Genomic DNA, 26,244 nt, shown 5'->3' with positions numbered 1-26,244 from the left:
GCCCTCCAAAGTGTCTGCACTCTCTTCTGCCCCAGTAGCACTCTCATTATGAGGCTCGTTTCCAAGGCAGCTGTGTTTCTCTTCAGAAATAGCTTTAACCCACTCCTTTGTCACCAACTTTAGGAATAAGCAAATACCCAGTACTGTAGCAAAGAAAATTGTTGCTATAATATTCTCATTTTAAGAAAAATAAAAAATAAATCAGGTTATTATACATGGAATTTTTATCAGCTAAGAATAGATTATAGCTTCTCAAATTTGCCAGAAGTTCTTCTAGTTCTACTATTACAAAAATTAAAGTGAAATCAAAATCAATAATTTTGTATATTTATAAATAGTGATTCAATTGGAAATAAAAGGATTCCATGTTTTGGGGATCAAAAGCAAACCTTTTATACTGTATGTTGATGTTCATATGAGAAATGGCATAGCTCTTAGGGAGATCCCACAGAATACACTGATTATTTATGTATGAAGACTGCCAAGCCTAGTTTGTGAACATATCTCCTATGCTGCATGATGCTTTTCAGTCACTTGCTTTTACAATATTAGCCTAACAAGAGCTTGGCTGACAAATGGCATTGAAAGTTTGATTTGCCTTCTTTTGTTTTTTAGTTTGATTATTGATTTTCTTTCCTCTGTCTTCTTTACGACCTACTTGAACGATATACCACACAGAGAAAGAAACGGTGTGCTCACATTGTAGAGGTTGGGGACACAGATGGGATGGTTGAATGACCTCTTGACCTTTTTGAGTGACATTGAGCACACATCAGATATCGTGCTTACTCAAAAGAACCACTGTGGATGGCTTTTTTAAACAGCATGTTCATTTGGAAATATGAAAAAATTAAATCTTTTATGTGCAAACATAAAGGGATCATATTTGATGTATTCAAAGGAATAGTTAGCCATTTTGGGAAATATGTTTACTCGTTTTCTGGCAGAGAAACTACCACTCTCGTGTCTGGACGGTTATTTGAAGCTACAGACAGCAGCTGGTTAGCTTAGCTTAGCTTAGCTTAGCACAAAGACTAAAAACAGGAGCAAACAACTAGCCTGGCTCTGTCCAAAAGGCAACAAAATCCACCTACCAGCTCTTAGCTCTTAATTAGGAGTAACTAATGAACATCTGGTTTATATAAAAACTTAAAGCGTCAAAATGTCAGTTCCCCTTTTACGAGGGGTTATGTGCCGGATTGTTTCTTGTCTCTGAGCAGTTGCCAGTTAACTGTCAGAGAATCCAGAAAAACAATATATAGCGTTTTAATAAGTGAGCTTTAGAGGTGCAGTAGGCTCTCCCCCTGTTTCCAGTCTTCATGCTAAGCTAAACTAAGCTAACCGGCTGCTAGCTGTACTGTAGCTTTATATTTAACCGACAGACACAAGAGTGGTATTGATCTTTTTGTCCTAATGTATTTCTCAAAATGCCGAACTATTCTATTAACAATAATTCATGAAGGCCTGTAGCACTGGAATGGAGATGATGATTTTTAAAGATTGTAACAGGGTAGGGGGCTATTTTAATAAATAATAATAACTTTAATAAATAATGCCCTACTAAAATGGATTATTTAATATACTTTGTTAATTTATTTTGATATAAGAAAAGTTGTTTTAATTTGAATGTTTTTCTTAAATGCCAAGCAAGTTTTACTAAGATTGTCCAAATGTGTAAGCCTAAGTTAGACCATATTTTACAAGAAGATAACCGTTTGTACAGCTGGTAAAGCACACTGTACCTGTAGAGATCAAACAGAAAAGAGGGTGCAGGTCATCCTGCTTCCATGTTTGAGTTCCTTGTGGACCCATGTGAACACTGCCAGAGGATGCCTGTCTGGAAGGTAAAACAAATTTGTCTTTAGCGAAGGTGTGGATGAGACAGACTGCAGGGTCATGGTATGGGAAGTCAGTGCTTTCCCAATGACACCTTATACAAGACAGTTCAAGAAAGTGTCCACACTGGCACTGGCACTGAATTGCTCCTGTTCAGCCTTGGAGTTTAAATGACCTGCATGTGGTTTCCAGCCCCCCTGCCTGTGCCTCTGTCCTTCTCATGGCCCCTCTTTGTGCTGCTGTGCTCTCTTCCTTATGGATTTCCTCTCACTTTTCTACAGTCTTCCCCCTTTTGCTCACTTTGTCTATAATTGGCAATGAAATGCAAATTTATTCAGTTTAAAAAGCCAGTCTTTGTGATTTCTGTTACAATATTTTCTGTCTGGATAAATCTGAAAAAAGTGGGAAGGCTACTAAATATTTCCTGTTTGTTTTGTTTCTAGAGATGTTATGTATGTAATCTGTTTTGTCCAAAATGTATTACTACCTACATATATCAAATTTATTTTTAAAGCTTTCATTCATATAAATTCCCCAAGTCAATACAATATCACATATTCACATTTAGGTATATTATTACATTTATAATTCACAAGTTTAATGAAAATATATTTCCTTAAATAGTTTAATCACTTTTGATTTGAAAGCAGTACAGTGATTTTAGCTTTTGAGCTAAATTCAGTAAAAACTGGATATTTCCATCCCTAAAAGGGATTAGCATTTTAGCAGTATAAGATAATTTGTAGTAGAAGTAGATGCTCCAAATATTCATACCTGGGGCATCAGCATCTCTTGCATCATTTGTGTGGTTTGTGTACGTGTGTGCGTAACTGCCCTCCAGGACTGAAAACCATCGTGGGCGCCCTGATCCAGTCTGTGAAGAAGCTTTCGGATGTGATGATCCTGACCGTCTTCTGCCTGAGTGTCTTTGCCCTTATTGGTCTCCAGCTTTTCATGGGCAACCTGCGCCACAAGTGTGTGATCTGGCCAATCAACACCACCAAGGCCATCGACTGGAATGAGTACATCATGAATGAAAGTAAGTAGAGGCCAGGCTTCACCAACGGTGAGCTGGCAGTGAGCTAGGAGTATGAGTCAGCCCATATGGTAGAACGACAAAACAATATGTCATTTTGGCACTGGATAGACAAAAGGAATTAGTTTGAAATGAACTGCGTGGAATTGAAAATTTATGAGAAAACTGAAGTCAGAAATTGGTCTGAATGGATTTACAGACTGTTGTAGAATGAACAACTGTAGCTGCGACAGGATGTGAGCGAAATTTCTCATTATGGCTGCTTTATTTCCCAGCCAATTTCTACTTCCTGCCTGGCCAGTTGGATGCTCTTCTCTGTGGGAACAGCTCCGACTCTGGGTGAGTTGCTTTCTCTGCCCTCCTCCGAATGCTGCTCAAGACCTGCTGTAGCTCTTCTATCTGCCTGAAGTCAGATTACATAGTAGAGAAATATTGCTGAGTCATTTTCGGGCCTCTCTCTCTCTCTCTCTCTCTCTCTCTCTCTCTCTCTCTCTCTCTCTCTCTCTCTCTCTCTCTCTCTCTCTCTCTCTCCACCCCTCAGCCGCTGCCCGGAGGGCTACACATGCATGAAAGCTGGGAGGAATCCAAACTACGGCTACACCAGCTTTGACAGCTTCGGATGGGCCTTCCTGGCTCTCTTCCGACTCATGACACAGGACTTCTGGGAAAACCTTTACATGCTGGTAAAGTGGATGTGTCAACAAGTTTATCATAGGAGGCATATACAACACATACTGTACAAGTTCTCAAATACTACTGCTTTTAAACAGTACAGTTGCATAGTGATGCTGAAATGATTCAGTAATTGGTCGATCCGTAGAAAAGCAATCAAAGTAGGTGATTTAATTAGGAAAATGCCAAATATTTGCTGGTTCCAGCTCCTCAGATGTGAAGATTAGCTGTTTTTATATAATTGTAAATTGAATGTCTTTCAGCATTAGACTGTTGGTCAGACAAAACAACTAAATTCTTTCCTAAAGACCTTCCATTCAAGTTATTTTAGGATTGGGGTCTCAGAACTTGTGATGGGCATATTTCACTATTTTGTGACATTTTGATTAATTCAAAATATACTTGATAGATTTATCAATAATACAAATTATAATATGCAAATACCGGTATGCAAATATAATTGCAGCCCTGTTAAATAAAGAAAGGTAGCAAATATCCCTCGATACTTGGGTTCCCCTGCAGAAAAGGGTTAGCTCCTCCACTGATTCCTCATTGTGTGTGTTGTCATGCACAGTGTGCATGCTGTAACTCCACCTTTCAGACAGAAAATGGAGGATTATTCTGCCTCTAGCTTTTCCCTTGTTCCCCCTTTGACTCGCCTCATCTGCATACTGTAGCCAGGCCACTTCTGTCCTGTCTGTCAGCCTGTTCCACACAAAGCCTGTGGAGACACTCCTGCCTCTACATACGGAGAAAGGAAGTATGAAATATTAACAGCTCAGGATTACAGTATGGCCAATGAGGGGGATGAGCCCTGATGGGAGCATTCCAGCTCATACAGTACTTCTATTCTTGTTACTATTTTTGAAATTCAGCCCCTAACTACAGGCTCTCACTGCTATTGTGTACTGTATCTTCAGCTGTGTTTGGAAAGGATGTTGAATATTTCTTTGTCAGATGTTCAGAAATGAAATGAAATTGACATGACAGAGCCGAGTTCATTATTCAGTATTTCCACTAAGGTTTTGTTTTACCTTTGGTAATGTGTGGGACTTAAAGATAATGATTTGGACTGCTAATCAGTTTGTGCTTCTCTTGTTGGGATTGTGTTATGTACAGTTCCTAGCACAACATGTCAACTACATTCATAATTGATTTGTAAGGGAATTTCTCTTCTCTATCCAAGGAAGCCCTCTCTTTTTTGCTCTGCTCCCTGACAGCATTAGTTCGCCTTTAGAGGGTGGAACCAAAGGAGGCTGATGAGTGAGAACATTTCAGTTGAAATATGGTTTCCTCTGTTACACTAAGAACCTCTTGAATACCTCTGTGAATAAAACAAAATTGGAAACAAGTTTATTTACATGTAGATTAATCAAACCCTGCACTAAACCTGCATTAAAATGAAGGTGGCCATCATGTACTAAAATAAAAAAACATTTTTTTCAAGATGTTTCCAGAATGTTCTCATTTGTTCTGCCATGCCTCTGCCGTGAATATTGTTCCTGCGCAGACTAAGAACAGATGGTTGTGCATCAATTCATCATTGTATGAGATGAGAGTGGAACTAATTTCAGCATATTAATACCAGAAACAGACATTTAAATGTAGAAAGTCACAGATGTTTAGGCTGAGTTTGTTCCTAATTGAACCATTCAGCCTGTTCTCTTTTCACCACCAACAGCTGACTGTGTATTTCTGACGAGTCACTGTGAGACATGAGCAGTGAGGTTGACACTGAGCTTGACTCTGGGATTGAGGTTATGTGTTAGATGTTATTATTGTCTCTGCTGTTCCATCCCTTCTCCCCTCATCTCTGCTGCACTGCCTCCCAACAGACCCTGAGGGCGGCAGGGAAGACGTACATGATCTTCTTTGTGTTGGTGATCTTTGTGGGCTCGTTCTACTTGGTGAATCTGATCTTAGCTGTGGTGGCCATGGCTTATGAGGAGCAGAACCAGGCCACCATGGAAGAGGCCCTGCAGAAGGAGGAGGAATTCAAGGCCATGCTGGATCAGCTCAAGAAACAGCAGGAAGATGCTCAGGTCAGCCCAGGCAGAATGGAGCCCGAAATTATTCCTGATTCATGTTACATCATTGTTCTGATTCCCTTCATGTGTTTGTTTCTTTGCAGGCGGCTGCAATGGCAACCTCTGCAGGTACTGTGTCAGAGGACGCAGTAGAGGACGATGGAGGAGGTCATCTGTCATGCAGTTCCTCTGAGATGTCAAAGCTCAGCTCCAAGAGCGCCAAAGAACGACGTAATCGTAAGAAAAAGTGGCGGCAGAAAGAGCAAGAGAAGGAGAAAGGCGACAGTGAGAAGTTTGTCAAGTCAGAGTCAGATGATGGCAGCAAGAGGAGCCGCTTCCGTTTCCCTGATAATCGCTTGGGTCGAAAGTCTTCCATTATGAACCAGGTGAGGTAAACAAGGATAATGTCGGGTTTGTTTAGTCATTTCTCTGCATTCCTCTTTTTGTAGTTCAGCATCATGCAAAGGGTCAGTTAGCCAAAATTACAAAAACATGTATTCCCACAAATGGTTTAATAAGCGGATTAAGATTTCAGCCTTTTGAATCTTGGTGAACATAATTTTGTTTTGTCAGTGTAAACAGCAATATTTATCAATTATCTTGAGTCACTGGGACATTCTCTGGAAATACATGATTTTGAGTTTTTCAGTGTACATTTTAAATGCTTTGAGCTCCATTGTAATGGGTTAGTGGCAGACATCTCACAGACAAAACCTCAGCATATCTGAAACTATCTGCATGTCTAGATAACTATAAATGGGATAAACTGACCCTTTAAGCTTTTTTAAAACTCAGATTACTAGTGTCAAACACAAAGAGACCAAACAAGATACCATAACATCAGAGCCACAGAATTGAAAAATAGATGTTTGATTATTTCTATGAATAGAATATATATGTCTGTGAAAACTGTTGCTTTAAAATATTTTGCGACTGTCAAGTGAGGAATATTTCAGACTGGGAGTGTGGCTTTTGTACAGTGTGATGTTGCATGAACTTGCGTATAAAGGAGCATATAGTGGCCAGAGATATAGAAACCCATGTCCAGGTCCTGAATTATTTACAGTGATTACATTAATGTTTCAAAGGGAGAAATCCTGCAGCTTTGCTTAGGCCTCACTTGGGCTCTGCCGACTCTTATAGGGTGTTTTATAGTGCAGGATTTACCAAATAATTTAAGGCAACATTGGCCCTATTTAACAGATGATTGATTCCAGTTGAGCTAGCACACTCTGTGTACAGCTATAATAATAATTGGATCAATACTAGTAGCAGCCCAGATTGATGTTGTCATGACTGATGCTCCTCTCCATGTTTTTTCAGCTGCCTGTATTAGGGCTGGGCAAAATATCGATATTATATCGATATCGCGATACAAGATCAAATATTGTCTTAGATTTTGGATATCATTATGTTGTAATATGGCATAAGTGTTGTCTTTTCCTGTTTTTAAAGGCTGCATTACTGTAAAGTGATGTAATTTTCAGAATTTACCAGACTGTTCTAGCTGTTTTATTATTTGCCTTTACCCACTTATATATATCCACATTACTAATGATTAATTGTCAAAAATCTCATTGTGTAAATATTTTGTGAAAGCACCAATAGTCAACCCTACAGTATCGATATCAAGGTGTTTGGTCCAAAATATCGTAATATTTGATTTTCTCCATATCGCTCAGCTCTAGCCTGTATCTCTGCCCTGTGTGTGACCTTGGCAGTGTGGGTTATCACTGACCTAATTATGTATCTCTCTTTTGTTTATAAGTCACATGATTGCTCCAGCAGAATATGCCTCCTTAGGAAAAAGCTTCCTGGTTGGATTACATTTCTCACACCATACATATGTTGCCTTTATCATGACCTCCGGAAATGATGACAAACAGCATTAAAATGATGGTGCAATCAGTTGTATTTCAGAAACACCCTGTGCTACATTGATCACACTAATCTCTCCTCTATTCAATCTTCTTCTACCTCCAGTCCCTCCTCAGTATACCTGGCTCACCTTTCCTGTCCCGCCACAACAGCAAGAGCAGCATCTTCAGTTTTAAGGGGCGCGGTAAGGATGTGGGATCGGAGAACGAGTTTGCCGATGATGAACACAGCACGGTGGAGGAGTGCGAGGAGCGCCGGGGCTCCCTCTTCAGCCCTTATCGGCGGAGCAGCTACAGTGGATACCACGGGAAGAGGAACAGCACGGTGGATTGCAACGGCGTGGTGTCGCTCATCGGCCCTGGGCACGGTGGACGCCTTCTGCCTGAGGTGAAAATAGATAAGGCAGCCCCTGACGACAGTGTAAGGAAGTCAATGAGTAGACCTATCTAGGCATGGCCCCCCTCTCGTCCGTTCCTTTTCTTTCTTACTCTCTATACTCTATTCTCATCTTTGCAAGTCCGTATGTATCTCTTGGCTAAGCACTCGCGCCTCCCCTCCCCCAGCCCCTGCAGTGTATGCTGCCCTCCAACAGTAGGCAAAGGATGGAGAAATAAATACATTTTATATTGAATATACTATAGCCAACCGTGTATTTGATAGGTTAGTAAAACTGGGTCTGTCAGTGACTTCCAGACAATTTTGTTGTTTGATTTGAACGATGAATGTCAATGTTTTGAATGTTCATATCAAATTATTTATTCATACATGCACCATACTCACACTATTATACAGGCACTAATCAAACAGACATGATTCTATTATTCTTCTGCATCCCCATTGGCCCATAAGAGTTTGGCAGATATATCAAAGCCTGATTAATATTTAATACACAGCTTCAACTGTGGGATGTCATAAAGTTCCTGTTTAACACACTTTAGTAGTAAAACCATTTTTTGTTAACAAACAACATATAATGATGAGTTAACATGCTCTAGTGTGTTGATGTGTTCCTCCTCCAGGCATCCAGGTCCAATGCTAGCCTGTGTGGGTAGATCTACAGTAGGAGGCGGAGGAAACTGAGGGGACCAGCACTATATAGCCACAGACATTTTTATCTTCTTCCCTGATACACTGTTAATATCCCAAAGCAGATACACAAGTAATATCATATCAGGCCTTAATAATATATAATTTAAGAAAAAAGGAGGGCTGCTGTCCTTGTCTGTCTTTCTCTGTTTTCCAAAATCTCCCTGGTCAACATTGGTGGATCAGCTGTGTCTCATTCTAGTTAGCATGGTAGATGAAACCCTAAATTAGAACAAGCATGACATAGACAAGTAGAACAATGGCTATGGTGTCTGTAATTTCCTCTCCTTCTCTTTGACTTGGAGCATGCTCATGCATGACAACTGGATGGATCTGAACTATCTGCCTCCACATGATCTCTTTACAATGCTCTTGACTTGATGGTTGCAATATAAATTGTATGGTTTCAAAGTACTGTAGGAAGATATTTAGTAGCATCAATTTGCAAGTAACATTTAAAATGGCCAGATTTGGGAGACCTTTTGTAAATTAACCTAATGATTATATTGCAATGGCAGCAAAGCCTCCATTATTGCATGACAGGACTGAAAATGCATTCATGCAGAAGCAGTTCTCCTTCACACAATATCGCACAATCCATTTATTATTTAATCGGGACAAGCTAATTACATTCAAACACAATTAGGTCAAGTAGCCCTAGACCACTGCTCCCACTTTGGCTGAGACCTGCATGCATTAACAGCATACACACATCTTCTTTGAAACCAGCATTGATATAGAAAAGATTGAACCATGCCCCCACCCCAAAAATCTGATCAACTACTTTTTCCTGCCAATGCTGTGGTGCACTTCCCTCCGCCGGCCACCGGTGGTAAAATGGGATGGTGTTCATGTCCTCTCCATGGGTGCTTGATTCTTCCTCTATTCCTGACAGCCGACTACTGAGGTTGAGGTGAAGAAGAAGCTGTCGGGCTCCCTGATGGTGTCTGTGGACCAGCTCAATACCTCCTTTGGGCGGAAAGAGCGGGCCAACAGTGTCATGAGCGTCATTACCAACACACTAGTGGAGGGTACTGCCACTTTAACCCAGCTTTTTAACCTGCTCTCTCATTATTCTTTAACTAGGGCTGCTCTCATTGGTTGATTAGTTTGACATGAATTTCCTGCTTATCTGCTTTGCATATCCAAAAGTACCAGATACATACAATGCATACAATTTTGTCTATCATTTGATACCATTGCATGCGGTATGCTCAAGCATGCAATTATGTTTGGTTTTGATGTGTGATCCGCGCTATGTCTTCAGAACTGGAGGAGTCTCAACGCAAGTGTCCGCCATGCTGGTATAAATTTTCTAACACATTCCTGATCTGGGAGTGCTCCCCACTGTGGATTAAGATCAAGGAAACTATGAACCTGATTGTCATGGACCCCTTCGTGGACTTAGCCATAACCATCTGTATCGTCCTCAACACCCTCTTCATGGCCATGGAGCACTACCCCATGACCCCTGACTTTGAAGACATGCTGTCTGTAGGCAATCTGGTGAGTGCCGATCTTTTTGTTCTTTCATTTTTATTTGAATAGCTGGTTAAGAATCTCTTCTGCTTCTTCTTTTGCAGCTCATAGAGTTGTTACTTTTGGAACCGTAATTGGCAGCTCTTTCATTGCTGATTCAGAGTTAAAAGGAGAAAAAAATCACTTTCTCGAACCCCACTTCTTTTATCCATTTACTTTTTTTCACACACATGTTCCCTGTCTTCTCCTGCTATCTCTCTTTCTCTCCTCTGGTTGTGTGGAGCTGCTGTTAGCTTCGGTGGGACCAACCTGCCTCTCTGCTGGTTGGCTGACTGGTGGGAGGCCTACATTAATATTTCATGGAGCCTGATCGATGAGCTGCTCTAAAATGGTGCCTGAATCATGGCTTGGATAACTCAACCTGATTTTCACTATTAGCATTTTAGAGAAACAGAGTAAATCTGAGTTCTGGCACCATGATTGTTATTTTACTTTTCAGTGTCACATTTGTTAACATATGTCAGCGTCTTAAAACGAGATAAGTCACAGCTGACACGTGTAGTTATTGCACTAATGATCACTTACTGTATACTGTGTGTGTGTGTGTGTGTGTGTGTGTGTGTGTGTGTACACATAAATATGAACAGGTATTAAATTACAGTAGAAACAGCACAGAGATTTGTTATTTGACATTTGTGCTCCAGAGTAATTTACCAAAAAAGGCCAATGGGCGGCACAGATGGAAATTTGTAGGTCTACTTGTGAGTCATTGATACACACACACACACACACACACACACACACACACACACACACACACACACACACACACACACACACACACACACACACACACACACACACACACAAACACAAACAAACTAGATGTGCTGCCTTTTTAAATAATTGGATTTATCCTACTGGTAATTTATTAACATACAGTTACCATGAGAATAATTTATAATGTGATGGATCTATAATGCACAACTCAGATAATGGGTCACAACAAGTTTTACTACCTATCATGCTTCACATTCTCACATGTCCTGTGAAATACGGTGTTGGTTCAAATCCATTTGTTTCAATCTGTGTTCTTTCCTACCTGCCAGGTGTTCACAGGGATCTTTGCAGGGGAGATGCTTTTTAAGTTGGTGGCTATGGATCCATACTACTACTTCCAGGAGGCCTGGAACTGTTTCGACGGTTTCATTGTAACGCTGAGTTTAGTGGAGCTGGCTCTGGCTGACGTTGAGGGCCTGTCTGTGCTGCGGTCATTTCGATTGGTAAATGCTAATTTTTTTTGTTTCTTTCTAAATAGAGAAAGCATGCAGAGTTAGCATCTTAGCAATGTTGACTTTATTCACTGTGTGCAGCAAGTTAGTAAAGTGAAAATGTTGCGACTAAATGATATCCCTTTTACTCTTTCCACCCACCCCTTACTTTAGCTGAGAGTGTTCAAGCTGGCCAAGTCATGGCCCACCCTCAACATGCTGATCAAAATCATCGGAAACTCAGTGGGAGCCTTGGGGAACCTGACTCTGGTGCTGGCCATCATCGTCTTCATCTTTGCTGTGGTGGGCATGCAGCTGTTTGGCAAGAGCTACAAAGACTGTGTGTGTAAAATCTCTCTTGACTGTGAGTTGCCTCGCTGGCACATGAATGACTTCTTCCACTCCTTCCTGATCGTCTTCCGGGTGCTGTGCGGTGAATGGATTGAAACCATGTGGGACTGCATGGAGGTGGGGGAGGACCAGGTAGGGATGTGGCTTATTGTTGTGCGGGGGGGGTGGGGTTGGGGGGGGGGGGGGGGGGGGGGGGGGGGGGGGAGGGTGTGCAGTTAAAAAAAAAAGAAACAACTCCCCAAACATATTATGAGTGATAATTGATGTCACTACTTAACGTCCTTTGCACCACGACCTCGAAGCCAAACACCCCCAGAAGCTTTTTCACCTGGGTCTAACATTGGGAGAGTTAGCTAGAGTAGCGTTATCAGCTGAATAACTTAGCGGGCTGACGGGACCCACCGCTTTCGTATCATTACCCACTACGTTCTAGGAAATGATACCAAAGGTCTACACTAGTATATATTATGCTCTCATAAAACGATGGATTGGAAAGTTTGTAAGTACACCAGAAGTTTATGTAAATAACCCTTGCCTGCTGGCTTCTGCTCTCTGCTGTTGTTGTTGCTGCGTAAGAGTGAGGCGAGGTTCCGTCCACAAATTACAACAACGAAAGAGATGCAACAAAAATATTTATTATTTAACTTTTTTTTAAGTAAGTGCTGTAGTATAACTAGCAGGAGACAAGTAATAATTGAGGTAAGTTTGGAGACATTACCTTATTTAATCATTGAATTAATAAATATTTTTGTTGTATCTCTTTCGGTGTAGTAATTTGTAGACGCCCTAAGACTCGTCTAACTGCAGGTAGCAGCAGCGCAACAGAGAGCTGAGGAGAAGCAGGCGTTCATAAACTTCTGGTGTACCTAAACTTTCCAATCCATCGTTTTATGAGAGCATAACCTATTTGTACTACTTGTAGACGTTTGGTATCATTTCGGGCATTATTAGTGGGTAACTTACAAGATACAAACGTGGGTCCATTAGCCCCTGCGCTAAGCTATTCAGCTGATAACGCTACTCTAGCTAACTCTCCCAATGTTTGACCCAGGTGAAAAAAGCTTCTGGGGGGGTGTTTGGCTCGAGGTCATGGTGCAAAGGACCCTAGGGTGAATTACTCCGAACCATCACTTTAAATAATTATAACGTGGTCAGAGATGGAAAAAGTAGCATTCGACATACAGTTACTGATTTCTCATTTTGTGTCCAAAGGTGTTGAATCTGTTCCTTGCCTTGCTGCTGAGCTCATTCAGTGCTGACAACTTGGCTGCAACAGATGACGACGGAGAGCCCAACAACCTGCAGATTTCCGTCAGGCGTATAAAGATTGGCATTGCATGGATCAAAGCGAAGGTGCGAATATTGGTGGCCAGTCTGTTGAAGAAACCACAGATGGAGGACGAGCAGAAGCCTTTAGATGACATGTATGACAAGAAGCTGAACTGCATTGCTAACCACACCGGGGTGGACATCAACCGTGACCTGGACTATGTCAAGAATGGTAATGGCACCACCAGTGGTATTGGCAGCAGCGTGGGCAAGTATATGATCGATGAGGATCACATGTCATTCATCCACAACCCAAACCTGACCGTCTGTGTGCCCATTGCTGTGGGAGAGTCTGACTTTGAGAACCTTAACACGGAGGACTTCAGCAGCGAGTCGGAAAATGAGAACAGCAAAGAGGTCAGTGAGAATAGTGAATATATTTATCCGCTTCTAATAGTTTATCACAGTATTACTATTCAGGCAGACAATAACACAAAACAGACTGGAATCTGCAGCACACACAATAACACAACCATTTATATGCACTGCTAAATCATTTATTTGTAATTATGTAAATGTAATGTGTTTTTGTTGTTATAATCCTCAGCTACTCTACACCGTGCAATTGCCATGGGTGGGGCTGGCTACTCTGCCCTGTTCAGACACTGATAGAACTCCATTACTCAATAGAGTGGCTGGAGTGAAATGGATATCTGCTGACGTATGCCTTTTGACAAAATGCATTTAGAAGACTTTCAGAGAAGAGGATCTGACATTTGATATTTGTGGATGATATATGATGTTCAGAACTGCTATGATGCCAATCTCAATAGGAAAAAAAACCCTCTGTGATCAAATAGTCAAAGTTCTTTTCCTTTTTTAAAGACGAAGTCAACACAATTGGATGGAAATGGACATGACATAACATGAAACTGACATTTCCAGAGTCAGCTTTCTCCACAATGAGCGGTTCCAATAAAAACTAAAATGGTTCTGAATTACTGACACTTTGTTCCTGTGTTTCTTTTTGCGTGTGTGCTCATATGTCTGCGTCTCTGCAGCTGGATGACACCAGTTCGTCGGAGGGCAGTACCATCGACATCAAGCCAGATGTGGTGGAGGAGGTGGTGGTAGAACCGGTGGAGGAATACTTGGAACCCGAGGCGTGTTGGACAGATGGTGAGACCACTGCTCCAATGGCACCCATTACCTCCACTCCATAGCACAGAGGCTTTCTTGGACTCATTGGAAATGATAGGGCGGTGATAGGTGTGAAGGACAGTTTCATTATGAAGGATCACTCACCCATGGAGACTCCATCTATTTATCAGTCTGTCTGTTTACACACTAATACACTGATACACTAATACCTATAACTTCACAGATAATTATTTATAGATAAAGGCTGTTTAAAAAAAATCAGTAATAGAAATCAGGAATATTGATATCTCAACACTTCAACAGTTCAATTCCAGTTTGTCAATGGGCTCTAGTAGCATCTTGTCTAAAAAGGCTGATGACTGGTCAAACTGAATACAAGTCTTTGTCAAAACATTTGTAAAGAAAAAAAATAGGATAACAATACAAAGTATTAAACCCTTAGCATTGGAGAGGGTGTACTGTGGTTCTACCCTACAGAAATAAAACAATCAATCAAAGATTATGTGTCTAGCACATTTCATACAGCTGCAGTTTTAAGTGCTTCACAGATGACAATGGCAAGCCAATAATAAGACCGAGTGTAGACCGTAAAAACAACAGAAAAGACAAAAGAATATAACAATTTAGACCAAAGCACACAAGACAATAAAATTATGAAAATGTAATAAAATAGATTTAAAAGTAACAGTAATATTAATAAAATACTGTGGAAAAAAACTAGATTAAGAACTACATGAAATAGATTAAAAATATGATTCAACGCAATAAAAATGATGACAATTTAAAACAATATAATAGAAATGTTGCATCCACTCTTTGTAAGCACTAAGCAGAAAACAATCTCAAAAACCCATATATTGATTTTAGGACTAAAATTTAAACAATTCTAGACACAGGACTGTAACTGATCTAACTATACTGTATCAAATGCCGTCTCTCCTCCTGTGTCCTCAGGTTGTGTGGCCAAGTATAAGTGCTGTGACGTTGACATTTCTACGGGCTGGTGGAAGAGATGGTGGTACCTGAGAAAAACCTGCTACCTGATTGTGGAGCACAACTGGTTTGAGACCCTCATCATCTTCATGATCCTCCTCAGTAGCGGTGCCCTGGTAAAGAGGCCTACTACATGCTTGTTACATAAAAAAGTAAAACAAAAACCAACATAAACAGTTGAAAAGCTTCAGAGCACAACTTATATTCATCTTCAAATGAAACACATATTCTACTGACCTGAGAAAATCCAAACTGGATAAAGATTGAATGAAGATGACTCATTAAACATAGAGGTACTTCACAGGGACCAGTGTGTGTCTACAGTACAGTATGGCAGTGAAGAGGTAAAACATGTGGTGCAGTCAGTCCCTGAGCTGCTGGGTTGGGGGAAGGGCCAGCAGTGCCTGTGATTAATGGACCATTTATCAAACAGGGGATCTATTTCTGGGGATGGAGTGGGACCTTGTTCTCAAGCATGTCAAATGCCTCTAAAATAAGAGCAAAGACTGCTGCAAATCTACATTTGCTGTGGAGTTATTTGAAATATTTCACGCAGAACAATTTTTTTTTTTTATCTGGTAAATCACGGTTAGTGATTAACAATGAGCGGGCTGTAGTGCTGTTTACAGTTTCGTTAGTGGAATCATAAATCATTAGGTGTAATATTTCCCTTGCCGTTTTTGTCACGGCTGACATATGTTTCTTGTTTTGTCCATAGGCCTTTGAGGATGTGTACATCGAGCAGAGGAAGACCATTCGGATCATTTTGGAGTACGCCGACAGGGTTTTCACCTACATCTTCATCCTGGAGATGTTGCTGAAATGGGTCGCATACGGTTTTGTCAAGTATTTCACCAATGCCTGGTGTTGGCTGGACTTCTTCATTGTGGATGTAAGTCCAGCTCTTGTTTCCATCTATTAGAGAAGAAGAGCAGTTATTTGGTCCTCAACCACACCTTGGTTCAACAGCAACACACTGGTATAAAGATAAACACAGTCTATTAAGCAGCACAGCTAAGGCTAATTTCTGCTGTAATAATTTGTCTTTTGCTTTATTTGATTGTTATGAATCACATCATATGCACTACATATACTATATGAACACCATATATGATGTTACAATTGTAAGTGTTGTTGTCTGTTGGGTGTGGTTAGGTTTGAAAGGTCAGGTTATCAATTGAATATTTGCGTCATGGCATGCATAAGGTGAGAGGGCATGTTGTATAAAATAGGAAGCCTCTTTATTTGGTTTACTCATGCTATAAGGACCGTGTTTTACAAGACTGTACTGCAGTCTGTCTATTTCAACTGCACTCATGCCGGAGTCACCTTTTACAACTCCAACACGCAACAATCCCTATTTTGTACTTGGTTTATCAGTCTGAGATGCTTAAATATGTACATCACGTTTCTGCTTGTGAATTACAACACTTCTACCAGTGTGCCACAAGCAACAAACTGTTTGTCTGTTCCCCTACTTGGTACAGACACCACTTATAATGTTTTAAGGCAGAATTAAAATAAACAATTCCAATTTGAACACAAAGCTATTTAATAGAGATGCACCGATTGACTGGTAAAGAGACACTGTATTCCTCCGACACGCTGTATTAACATTACTGTTTAAAATGCTTTCCAGGTTAGTGGGGATGCATGTGTGTGTTTTGAGAAATATCTTTATACTGCATTAAGGCAATATTTATTTTATTTTTATTTGTTATTTATATATTATTTTATTACCATTACCTGTTTTCCCTGTTTTCATACATACAGAAGTTTAGTTTGCTAAATATATTTAGGCCTAAAAAGATTTAGTTGGATATTGGATGTGAAAAGAAGGAAATGGTTCTTCCATAATATTGCACTTTAAATGTGAGTTAATTTTCCACACCCGGAGTAATTTATAGTTCTATTTTATAGCGATCAATTATCTGTTAAAAAAAAATTCTCTATGCGTTCTATGCAAAATGTAAAATTTTCTATTAAAGAAAAGATAGAAAATAAATATTTGTGTGTGCTGTAAAGTGGTTCGAAAAAATGAAATCAGAATCGGCTAAAATTGGTATCGGCTGGTCAAACTCAATGAAAAATCGGAACTCGGAATCGGCCTAGAAAGTTGTAATCGGTGCATTTCTACTATTTAAGCATGGATACTAACACAAATTTGAATCAGCCAATCAATAATCATTGATATCAACCATATTCAAGTCATGCTCAGAGCAATGGGACGTTTTAAAGATGTATCTCTGTAAAGCTGTCTTTGCCTGTGTCTCTGACCTGCAAGATGTTTGAGATGTGCCTTTGTCCTTTTTCTCTGTGTACTTCTCTGCTCCTTGTGTCAGTCAAGATTGAAAACAGGAACATGGGAAATTCTTCAACCTATTCTTTGTTAGTTACATATATTATCACATTTTAATCTGATTTTGTCTATTTTTTAAAACAACGTAACGTTAGACTGTGAGGGATTTCAATGAGATTCCAACCTGGGAAAGAAATAAAGGGGACCATTTTCATGTCTAGAAGCTTAAAGCATTTGTATTTTACATTAATGCTGAATCAAGAGGTAATCTGCACTGAGTGGCAGAATTGTGATAGATTAAGAATTTCCCTGATTTCTGACTTTCTCCTTGAACTAACCACCTCTCCGCAGTGTCCAACACCTCAGGCAATAACAGTGAATGGACTCCTATCAATGGCCAGAGGTTGCCATGTTGATTCATTATAAGCTCCTCTATCCCAGACTCCATGCAGCAACATACATGTATTTTATACCATAGACAATGTACATCTAATTTTCTACATTCATGCATTTATAATTAGTTTGTACAGCTCAAAATTACACATATGTACAGTACAGGCCAAAAGTTTGGACACACCTTCTCATTCAATGCGTTTTTCATGACTATTTACATTGTAGATTCTCACTGAAGGCATCAAAACTATGAATGAACACATATGGAATTATGTACTTAACAAAAAAGTGTGAAATAACTGAAAACATGTCTTATACTTTAGATTCCTCAAAGTAGCCACCCTTTGCTTTTTTGATAGCGCTGCAAACCCTTGGTGTTCTCTCAATGAGCTTCATGAAGTAGTCACCTGAAATGGTTTTCACTTCACAGGTGTGCCTTGTCAGGGTTAATTTGTGGAATGTTTTCCCTTATTAATGGGGTTGGGACCATCAGTTGTGTTGTGCAGAAGTCAGGTTGATACACAGCCGACAGCCCTATTGGACAACTGTTAGAATTCATATTATGGCAAGAACCAATCAGCTAAAGAGAAGTCTGGAAAATTGCGAAAACTTTGAATGTGTCCCCAAGTGCAGTCGCAAAAACCATCAAGCGCTACAATGAAACTGGCTCACATGAGGACCGCCCCAGGAAAGGAAGACCTAGAGTCACCTCTGCTGCTGAGGATAAGTTCATCCGAGTCACCAGCCTCAGAAATCGCAAGTTAACAGCAGCTCAGATTAGAGACCAGATGAATGCCACACAGAGTTCTAGCAGCAGACACATCTCTAGAACAACTGTTAAGAGGAGACTGCGCAAATCAGGCCTTCATGGTCAAGTAGCTGCTAGGAAACCACTGCTAAGGAGAGGCAACAAGCAGAAGAGATTTGTTTGGGCCAAGAAACACAAGGAACCAGTGGAAATCTGTGCTTTGGTCTGATGAGTCCAAATTTGAGATCTTTGGTTCCAACCGCCGTGTCTTTGTGCAACGCAGAAAAGGTGAACGGATGGATTCTACATGCCTGGTTCCCACCGTGAAGCATGGAGGAGGAGGTGTGATGGTGTGGGGGTGCTTTGCTGGTGACACTGTTGGGGATTTATTCAAAATTGAAGGCATACTGAACCAGCATGGCTACCACAGCATCCTGCAGCGACATGCCATCCCATCCGGTTTGCGTTTAGTTGGACCATCATTTAATTTTCAACAGGACAATGACCCCAAACACACCTCCAGGCTGTGTAAGGGCTATTTGACCAAGAAGGAGAGTGATGGAGTGCTGCGCCAGATGACCTGGCCTCCACAGTCACCGGACCTGAACCCAATCGAGATGGTTTGGGGTGAGCTGGACCGCAGAGTGAAGGCAAAAGGGCCAACAAGTGCTAAGCATCTCTGGGAACTCCTTCAAGACTGTTGGAAAACCATTTCAGGTGACTACCTCTTGAAGCTCATCAAGAGAATGCCAAGAGTGTGCAAAGCAGTAATCAGAGCAAAGGGTGGCTACTTTGAAGAAACTAGAATATAAGACATGTTTTCAGTTATTTCACACTTTTTTGTTCATTCATAGTTTTGATGCCTTCAGTGAGAATCTACAATGTCATGAAAATAAAGGAAACGCATTGAATGAGAAGGTGTGTCCAAACTTTTGGCCTTTACTGTATATTAAGTGTTATGATATCAGTCTAGTGTTTTTAGAGAAGTGGGCGTGGTAAGCTAATGCACAGGGCCAGACCGACGCGTCACATGAGGGGGTGTGGTAGTGTTGATCTGATTTAACCCAGCCATTGCAGGTGTGTGGAGGATTGATTGAGGAATTGACTCAAGAAGCAGAGCGGAGAGCCTCAAGCGGACGGACGCTACAGGCCACACACGCTGGAGACAAACATTTTGGAAGACATTTTCTTGTTTCCCACAACATAAGTTTTTGTAAATATACCTTTTAAATGCTGAACTACAACACGGAGAGCAGGCTCACGGAGTCCAGATGAAGGACGCTGGAAAGCAGACCCAGAGCAAAGGTCGCTCGAGACGACGAAGCAGGCAGGCCTGGCTCCGGAGCGTGAATTTAAACAGCGGCTGTGTGAGTCAGTTTAACACAGCACAACCCCTCTTAGATAGGAAAGCATACACTCATCCAGGCTCACTCTCATGTTCAATGCATCACACAGGGAGAGGAGACAATACCATTAATGTTACGCACTAGGTTAGCCTTTAGTAGCTGTGTTTCTTTGTTAAACAAGCCCAGGTTAGCTTCGTAGCCTTCTGTAACGTAAGACTTCAGTATACGGGTATTTTTAAATCATATGTTCAAGGTTGACACACAGCACACATAGCGCTTCTAGCAATAATAATCATACCACACTGTACTGATTCTGGTTATTGCCATTGTAGACTCCCTCCCTGTAGGTGTGTTGTCAAGCCCAACACTTGGGACAGTGCAGGGCGCTACGTTTCCCAAGTTGTGAACATGTCACAGGGAGTGGCATTCCTCCTCCCCTCTTTCCCCAACCTCCTTTCATTCCCTCTTGAAAGTGTAACCTCAGGAATGTGGTGATATTGTGCTGAGATGTAATGATGGTGGGTGACAGGCGGCCGGCGGTAAGTTTGGTCTTCACTAGCGCTCCCCCTCCAAAAAAATGAGACTTGTGCTTGATGAGTCTGGGTTGTGTTGTGGCCTGACTGTGCCTCTACCGTCCTGTGTTGTGGGGTGAAACCATTGCCATGGACTCAGAAAGGGGGGGGGCACCATCATTAGACCGGCCTGTATTTTTCTTTGAGTGTGGATGTGCCTGACTCTTTGTGTGAGTGTGTTCCTTCTCATTTCCCTTGTGTTACTGTATGTTTCTGTTACCCATTTGATAAGTGTCTTCTTGATTTCCATTATAAGAATGTTTTGTATAGTGTTATGTGTTGGCTAAAAATGGCATGGGGAAAGAAATGTAATGTTAGAAAGTAAAGTGCTTTGTTAAATCAGTTAAAAAAAAATAAACCTTGTAGCATAGTAATGGGAGAACACAAAAGTAAAGTAGGGTTTTTTTTACTTTATTTTTGCTTACATTGTAGGACACATAATTCATATTGTAGGAGGAATAATCCATATGTTACTCATATTAGCTGTTTAAAGTGACAAAATAGCTGGGGGGGGGAATTCTAATTCACTAGTGATACTGAGGTGTGTGAATGTGAGGATGATAGGTGTCATACTTCATTCATATTTCTTTTTCACTATGATTATTATCATTGTTTTGTTGTGTTTTTCCCTTTGTTTTTAGTTTGGTTTATTTCTGTTTGGTTTGTGCTGTCGTCATCATGGGATCACAGCCCCAGATGTCATTGGCCTTGCCTTGCAGAGCTCTGTGAGAAGGACGTTGAGGCGCTGAGGTCACTACCACACAGCTGGCCCAGCAGGGGGCCAGAGGCCAGGCACCCCAAAGGGGGGCTCTCCAAGGGGTCAGGCTGAAGGTGACAATTACCCCAAACACTGTAGTGTAGATCAAGGCAAAATCTTTATTTTACTGTCTCCCCACCAGAACAGCTGCTAACTTATGTGAGAGACAAGGTTATTGATTTAAATAGGGGCTTTGTGCCAAAAAGTAAGTAATTGTAGAAAACTCAACAGAATCTAAATAAAGGTCCAGGACACCCTGGACGCGATGTTTGAACATGGTCCAACATTCACATGTACAGTAAGAAGTCTGAATCCGTGTTGCCACCTTTTCTTTCTTTCCATCGTTTTGATTAATTCCACCCTTATATGGTTAAAAGGTTGGTCTCTTGTAATCCATGTTGATAATGGCATCAGTCAAAATGAAGATTTTGCCTGTTTCAAACCTCCCTCCGTGACTTTGGTAAGCTTTGGATGTTGTGTACTTCTTGCGGTGAGTTTGACCGGTTGGTGTCGGTGGCTGGTTGGAGGTGCTTTCACATGTGTTCACTGTTGATATTTTTCCTTATTTGTAAGGAAATGGTACTCCCCCTGTTTCAGTCCCTCCAGCATACAAACCGTGATTGCAGTTTGGAAAAAACAAAAAGACTTCCTGAGGATACAATTCCTGTGTTCATGTACTAACTTTTGAACAAACAAATTATCTCTATTTGACATAATTCAAGTACAGCTGCCCACTCCTACATTTTGCATCTAGAATAATGTGCATTCAGCCAAAGAATCCTTCATTACAAAGCTTCCCTGTGCAGCAGACAGCTTTTAATGGCCGCACTTGAGGTGACTCGATCAAGTCATTCCTGTACACCACAATCCCCATTGTCCATTTCCTCATTTGTTAAAGATTCAATACTGTATATGTATGTTTAGATTAGAGCAGCTATAGGGGATTCACAATTACCAAACCATAATTCCTAAATTTACATTGATTTATTATAGCGCTAAGAGTTCTAACATTTATTATGTTGCTGTGGAAGGTGGAACATACAGTTTTGTGAGTTTATGACATCATTTAATGATTTAGTGAGAGTTTTTAACTATTGATCACACACTATGCAGCATTCTTTGGCTGCAGCAATGCCTCGGTCGCTGCTGCCAGATGTGAAAGGGGCTGCACCAGTTTCTTCGAGGTTGCGTGCTGTTATTGTTTACTGTGTGTAACTCGACTGTGTATTTTTGTCCTTTCAGTGCCATCCAGTGCTAATAACTATATCCGGTCTGCCCTTAACCTCCATCCCTGTTTCTTGTGCGTGGTTCATGTGACTGTGTCTCTCCTATTTGACTCTAAATGCTTTATGACAATCTGATTTGATGTCTGAGAAAGAAAATGGCAAAATGACACATTTGTACATGTTTACTTGTATTCTTTCTCTTAGGTTCCATTAATTTGTCTGTCTTAAATTATATGGGATTTTATGCCTCAGCCCAAGAACGACATGGAGAGACAATTTTAGAGGGGCAAGGGTAAGGCTCTCAAGTCTGTTGGGTTTTTATCAGCTTTTACAGGGTAACCTCTCTCCTTCCCTCCCTCCCCAACTCCTCTTCCTCTGCTCCCTCACTCCCTTTGCTTGTATCTTTACTAAATCATGTAGCACTTTCTGCCTAATTTACCCTCTGATTGAGTCTTATGTCTCTATCTCCTCTCTTTCTCTCTCAACCACAAATTTCTTTGCAGGTACAAAGGACTTTTCACATCTCGTCAACTGCCCCAAAATAACAGACAAACAATCTCTATGGCGCACTGCTACTAAAATTACTACGCACATAAGACCTATACTAAACCTTAACCTTCTCTCTCAGTGTATATACATGTATAAATGCAATATTATACATGCATATACATGCAAAGATTTATGTGTGTATGTCAAGCAACTCTCCGCCTATGCCAGGGCCGTCTCTCTTTCCTAGTGAATATTCTCACTTCTAACAGTTTGGAACCTCTTTTGCTTCTCTGTTTTTGTGTAGGTGTCTATAGTCAGCCTTGTAGCTAATGCGCTGGGCTACTCCGATCTAGGGCCCATTAAATCACTCAGGACACTAAGGGCCTTGAGACCCCTCAGAGCCTTGTCACGTTTTGAAGGGATGAGGGTAAGATCCAAAGCTAAGCAGCTGATCCTTCCGCATGCCCATTCAACAATTTAAAGCATGCTAGAACTGTTCTAAAAAACAAACTAAGAGGACTAAAAACTCCAAAATATTGGGGATTGTTTTTAAAACCAGGAAATAAAGCCAAAAAGTCACCTTTCCATGCGCAATCCTGTACCATGCCTTTGTTAGAGCGAAAGAACAAGTCATGATGCAGCTGGGAGACTGAGTAAAGTAACAGTTAAGTTGTATTGCCAGCAGAATAACATGCATTTCAATTGAATTTCTTAAACAAAACAATCTATATGCAAATTGATTAATTTCATAATGAAAAATACCCAAAGAGCAACAGAAATATTTTTTCACAAAGCTGCCTCATCACATAAGTGACAACCTAGAAATTCTGATTACTTCATCTTACTTTGAAAATTGGTCAAAGCTAACCAAACATGCAATTTCATAGAGCATTCAAATCAACAATTAGCTCTTAATTTGACCTAATTCTCAACCACTGCTTTTAATTGAGAAACCCCTTCCCCTCCACATGCACCCCCACCCACCCACCTCCTCCATCCCCCACCCACCCCCTCCCCAGCTCACACCATCCCTCAATGCATCTTGCATCGAGAACAACCAGCAGGAACAGCGGAGCTGTGCAGGACATTAAAACCTCTGCCCAACCAGTCACACCAAAACAATGCATGCAGGACAGCTGCCAAACAACCATTCAGAGGAATTTGTCACATTTGTTTAGAGTAGAAATGACGTGCGACAGTACCTCTGGTTGCTTCAGCCGTCTCTTCCTAAAATATTTGATTGGTTGGCTCTGTGACTGGTGGTAGCAATAGGTTGCACCTGGTTGTTGTCACCCATAGTCCCCCGTCTCATTTTCTTCCTCTCTCTCTAACTCTTGATCTCATTCTCTTTTACCACTCACTACTCTTGGTGTGCTTGCCTTGTCTTCTAGTTTAAGCTTCTTCTCTTCATCTCAGCCCCTCCCCACCTTCTCCTAAGCGCTACATGTGCAGCACTGTGCAGCCCCCCCCCCCCACCATCCGCCCCCCCTTATTCCACACCCCCTTATCCCTTTCACTACTCACTCCACCTCGACCCGGTTCGGCTGGAGGGTCATCACACTCTCCTGCTTGTCCAGGATCTTTTTGCATCAGGGACTGAGACAGAAACCACACACTTACAGTGTTGTGGCTTTGGGAGGAAAATATTTATTAAGCTTCTGCCAGTGACAGCACTTTGGGTCGTACCATCTGACCGACAGATCTGCTAACAGTCCATTCTGGTGGCAGAATATTACTGTACATTTTTCTAAACATTGTTCATATTATATACTTAATTTATAAATCATTGTTAGTGCCTTCCTTTGGGAATGCAGGCAGAAGCTTAGCAAATATACTAGGCTGCCATTTCACACAAGGCATTACTACTGTCATGTCATGGAACCACATATTGTAGCTCATACAGCAGGCCCTGGCTTCCTGTTGCCTTCCAGTCCCACAGGAAGTGAAACTGGGAGGCAACAACAGGCCCAGGTAAACTCTCTGACTTTGAGTTTGGGTCTGGGTGGGTGGTGGCCCATAGGTTGACTTGCACTAAATCGTTCGGACAACACTCTCAACCCTAGACAGACAATGTGTCGCCCCTCTTTAGTACGTCCCAAAAATGACAGACCAGCAGGAGAAGAAGGCCTGTGTTATCTAGTGGGTGGATTTATTGTACATTTGTTGTGAAGTCTCATTCATACTAGATATCCAGCGACTAAAATGTGATGCCATTGCACATGAGCAGACATCAATGCTTTTAGGCCCTGGATAGGCTCTATGGATGCTGCCATGAATGTTTCACTGAAATTTTATGGGTATAATTTTTATTAATTCTGGGAGGGGAAATATACCTCTTAATTATTATGTCATTTTTGGGGTTGGAAATCATGGCACATTTGCTTTAATAGCGTGTAATAATGCCAATACCAGTGCCCCTTATGAATGACCCCATTCACTGGGTGTACAGTATGTGGTAAGAGAGGTGAGGGTAGCCCAGTCACGCAAAGGGAAACAGAGGAATTTGATCCTGCTGTATCAATTTTTTTACTATAATGTATATGTTCATCAATTGAGTTACCATTTTGTTTGAACTGATAACGGAAAATTTGAAGTCAAAGCAATAAATTAATGAATAGGGAAGTACATGAATGGAGAGATGACACCATATGAAAGAGATTCTGGAAAGTTAGAATGATGAGAACTTATGTTATAAGTTATATCCCCGCTGGTTGAGTATTACGTTAAGACGCATCGCAACTCAACAGCGCCAAGCAAGCAGTGCAGCTTCAATTGCAACACATTGCACTGCTTAACATGCAATGATATGGGCTACATGACTACGTACTTTGCTCTCTCTTTCTCTTAATGCTGCTTTGTAATCTCGGTCGTACTAAGCAATGCATTATACAGGAGTGACAGCATCTCTTGCCATATTGACCCCACTTTCAGTAAATCCCCCTTTTTCCTGACGAACGTGCTGACGTTTAAATTAATCCACCAAAAATGTTGAAATGACAATGATTTTGGTAGTTTCATCTTTGCCAGCTATTAAAGGTATTAGTCATCATGGGGCCTTTATATGAAACCTCTGAACCCCAATCACTTTAATGGTTTGTCTTCACTATGAGCAGGCCAACACATAATATATAAGCGTTCAGCCATATTGTGCTTTAGATGTTTGTCAGACACCCATACAAACCATCTAAATATCAGAATGGCTCGTCAGACGCAAAAGCAAGCTAAACTTCAACCATTATCTCTTTAGCCGCTATCTCTCTATCCACACATTTCTCTTATTTATTGATTTATTGATTTGAGCGGTTCTTGAGATTGCACAATGCCATGTAACACGCATGTACTATAACTGCCGATG

General features: G+C 41.0%; 1 protein-coding gene across 1 annotated transcript in view; it reads left to right on the top strand.

Annotated features, from left to right (window-relative positions):
- scn8aa (sodium channel, voltage gated, type VIII, alpha subunit a) overlaps positions 1-26,244 on the top strand; it is a 46,780-nt gene that overhangs the window by 11,450 nt on the left and 9,086 nt on the right. Inside the window, exons 7-23 of the mRNA XM_039799532.1 lie at positions 2,678-2,875; positions 3,148-3,211; positions 3,414-3,555; positions 5,380-5,586; positions 5,676-5,957; positions 7,555-7,869; positions 9,431-9,566; positions 9,803-10,041; positions 11,124-11,297; positions 11,460-11,776; positions 12,096-12,131; positions 12,297-12,303; positions 12,849-13,322; positions 13,967-14,084; positions 15,021-15,175; positions 15,778-15,951; positions 23,194-23,316. Coding sequence (XP_039655466.1) covers positions 2,678-2,875; positions 3,148-3,211; positions 3,414-3,555; positions 5,380-5,586; positions 5,676-5,957; positions 7,555-7,869; positions 9,431-9,566; positions 9,803-10,041; positions 11,124-11,297; positions 11,460-11,776; positions 12,096-12,131; positions 12,297-12,303; positions 12,849-13,322; positions 13,967-14,084; positions 15,021-15,175; positions 15,778-15,951; positions 23,194-23,316 — 3,161 coding nt within the window. The remainder of the gene's footprint in view (positions 1-2,677; positions 2,876-3,147; positions 3,212-3,413; positions 3,556-5,379; positions 5,587-5,675; positions 5,958-7,554; positions 7,870-9,430; positions 9,567-9,802; positions 10,042-11,123; positions 11,298-11,459; positions 11,777-12,095; positions 12,132-12,296; positions 12,304-12,848; positions 13,323-13,966; positions 14,085-15,020; positions 15,176-15,777; positions 15,952-23,193; positions 23,317-26,244) is intronic.

The sequence above is a fragment of the Perca fluviatilis genome, chromosome 5 (genome assembly GCF_010015445.1).
Source record: "Perca fluviatilis chromosome 5, GENO_Pfluv_1.0, whole genome shotgun sequence".
NCBI classification, from domain to species: domain Eukaryota; kingdom Metazoa; phylum Chordata; class Actinopteri; order Perciformes; family Percidae; genus Perca; species Perca fluviatilis.
Note: the sequence above shows the minus strand (reverse complement) of the source record. Positions and strands in the feature narration are given on the sequence as shown.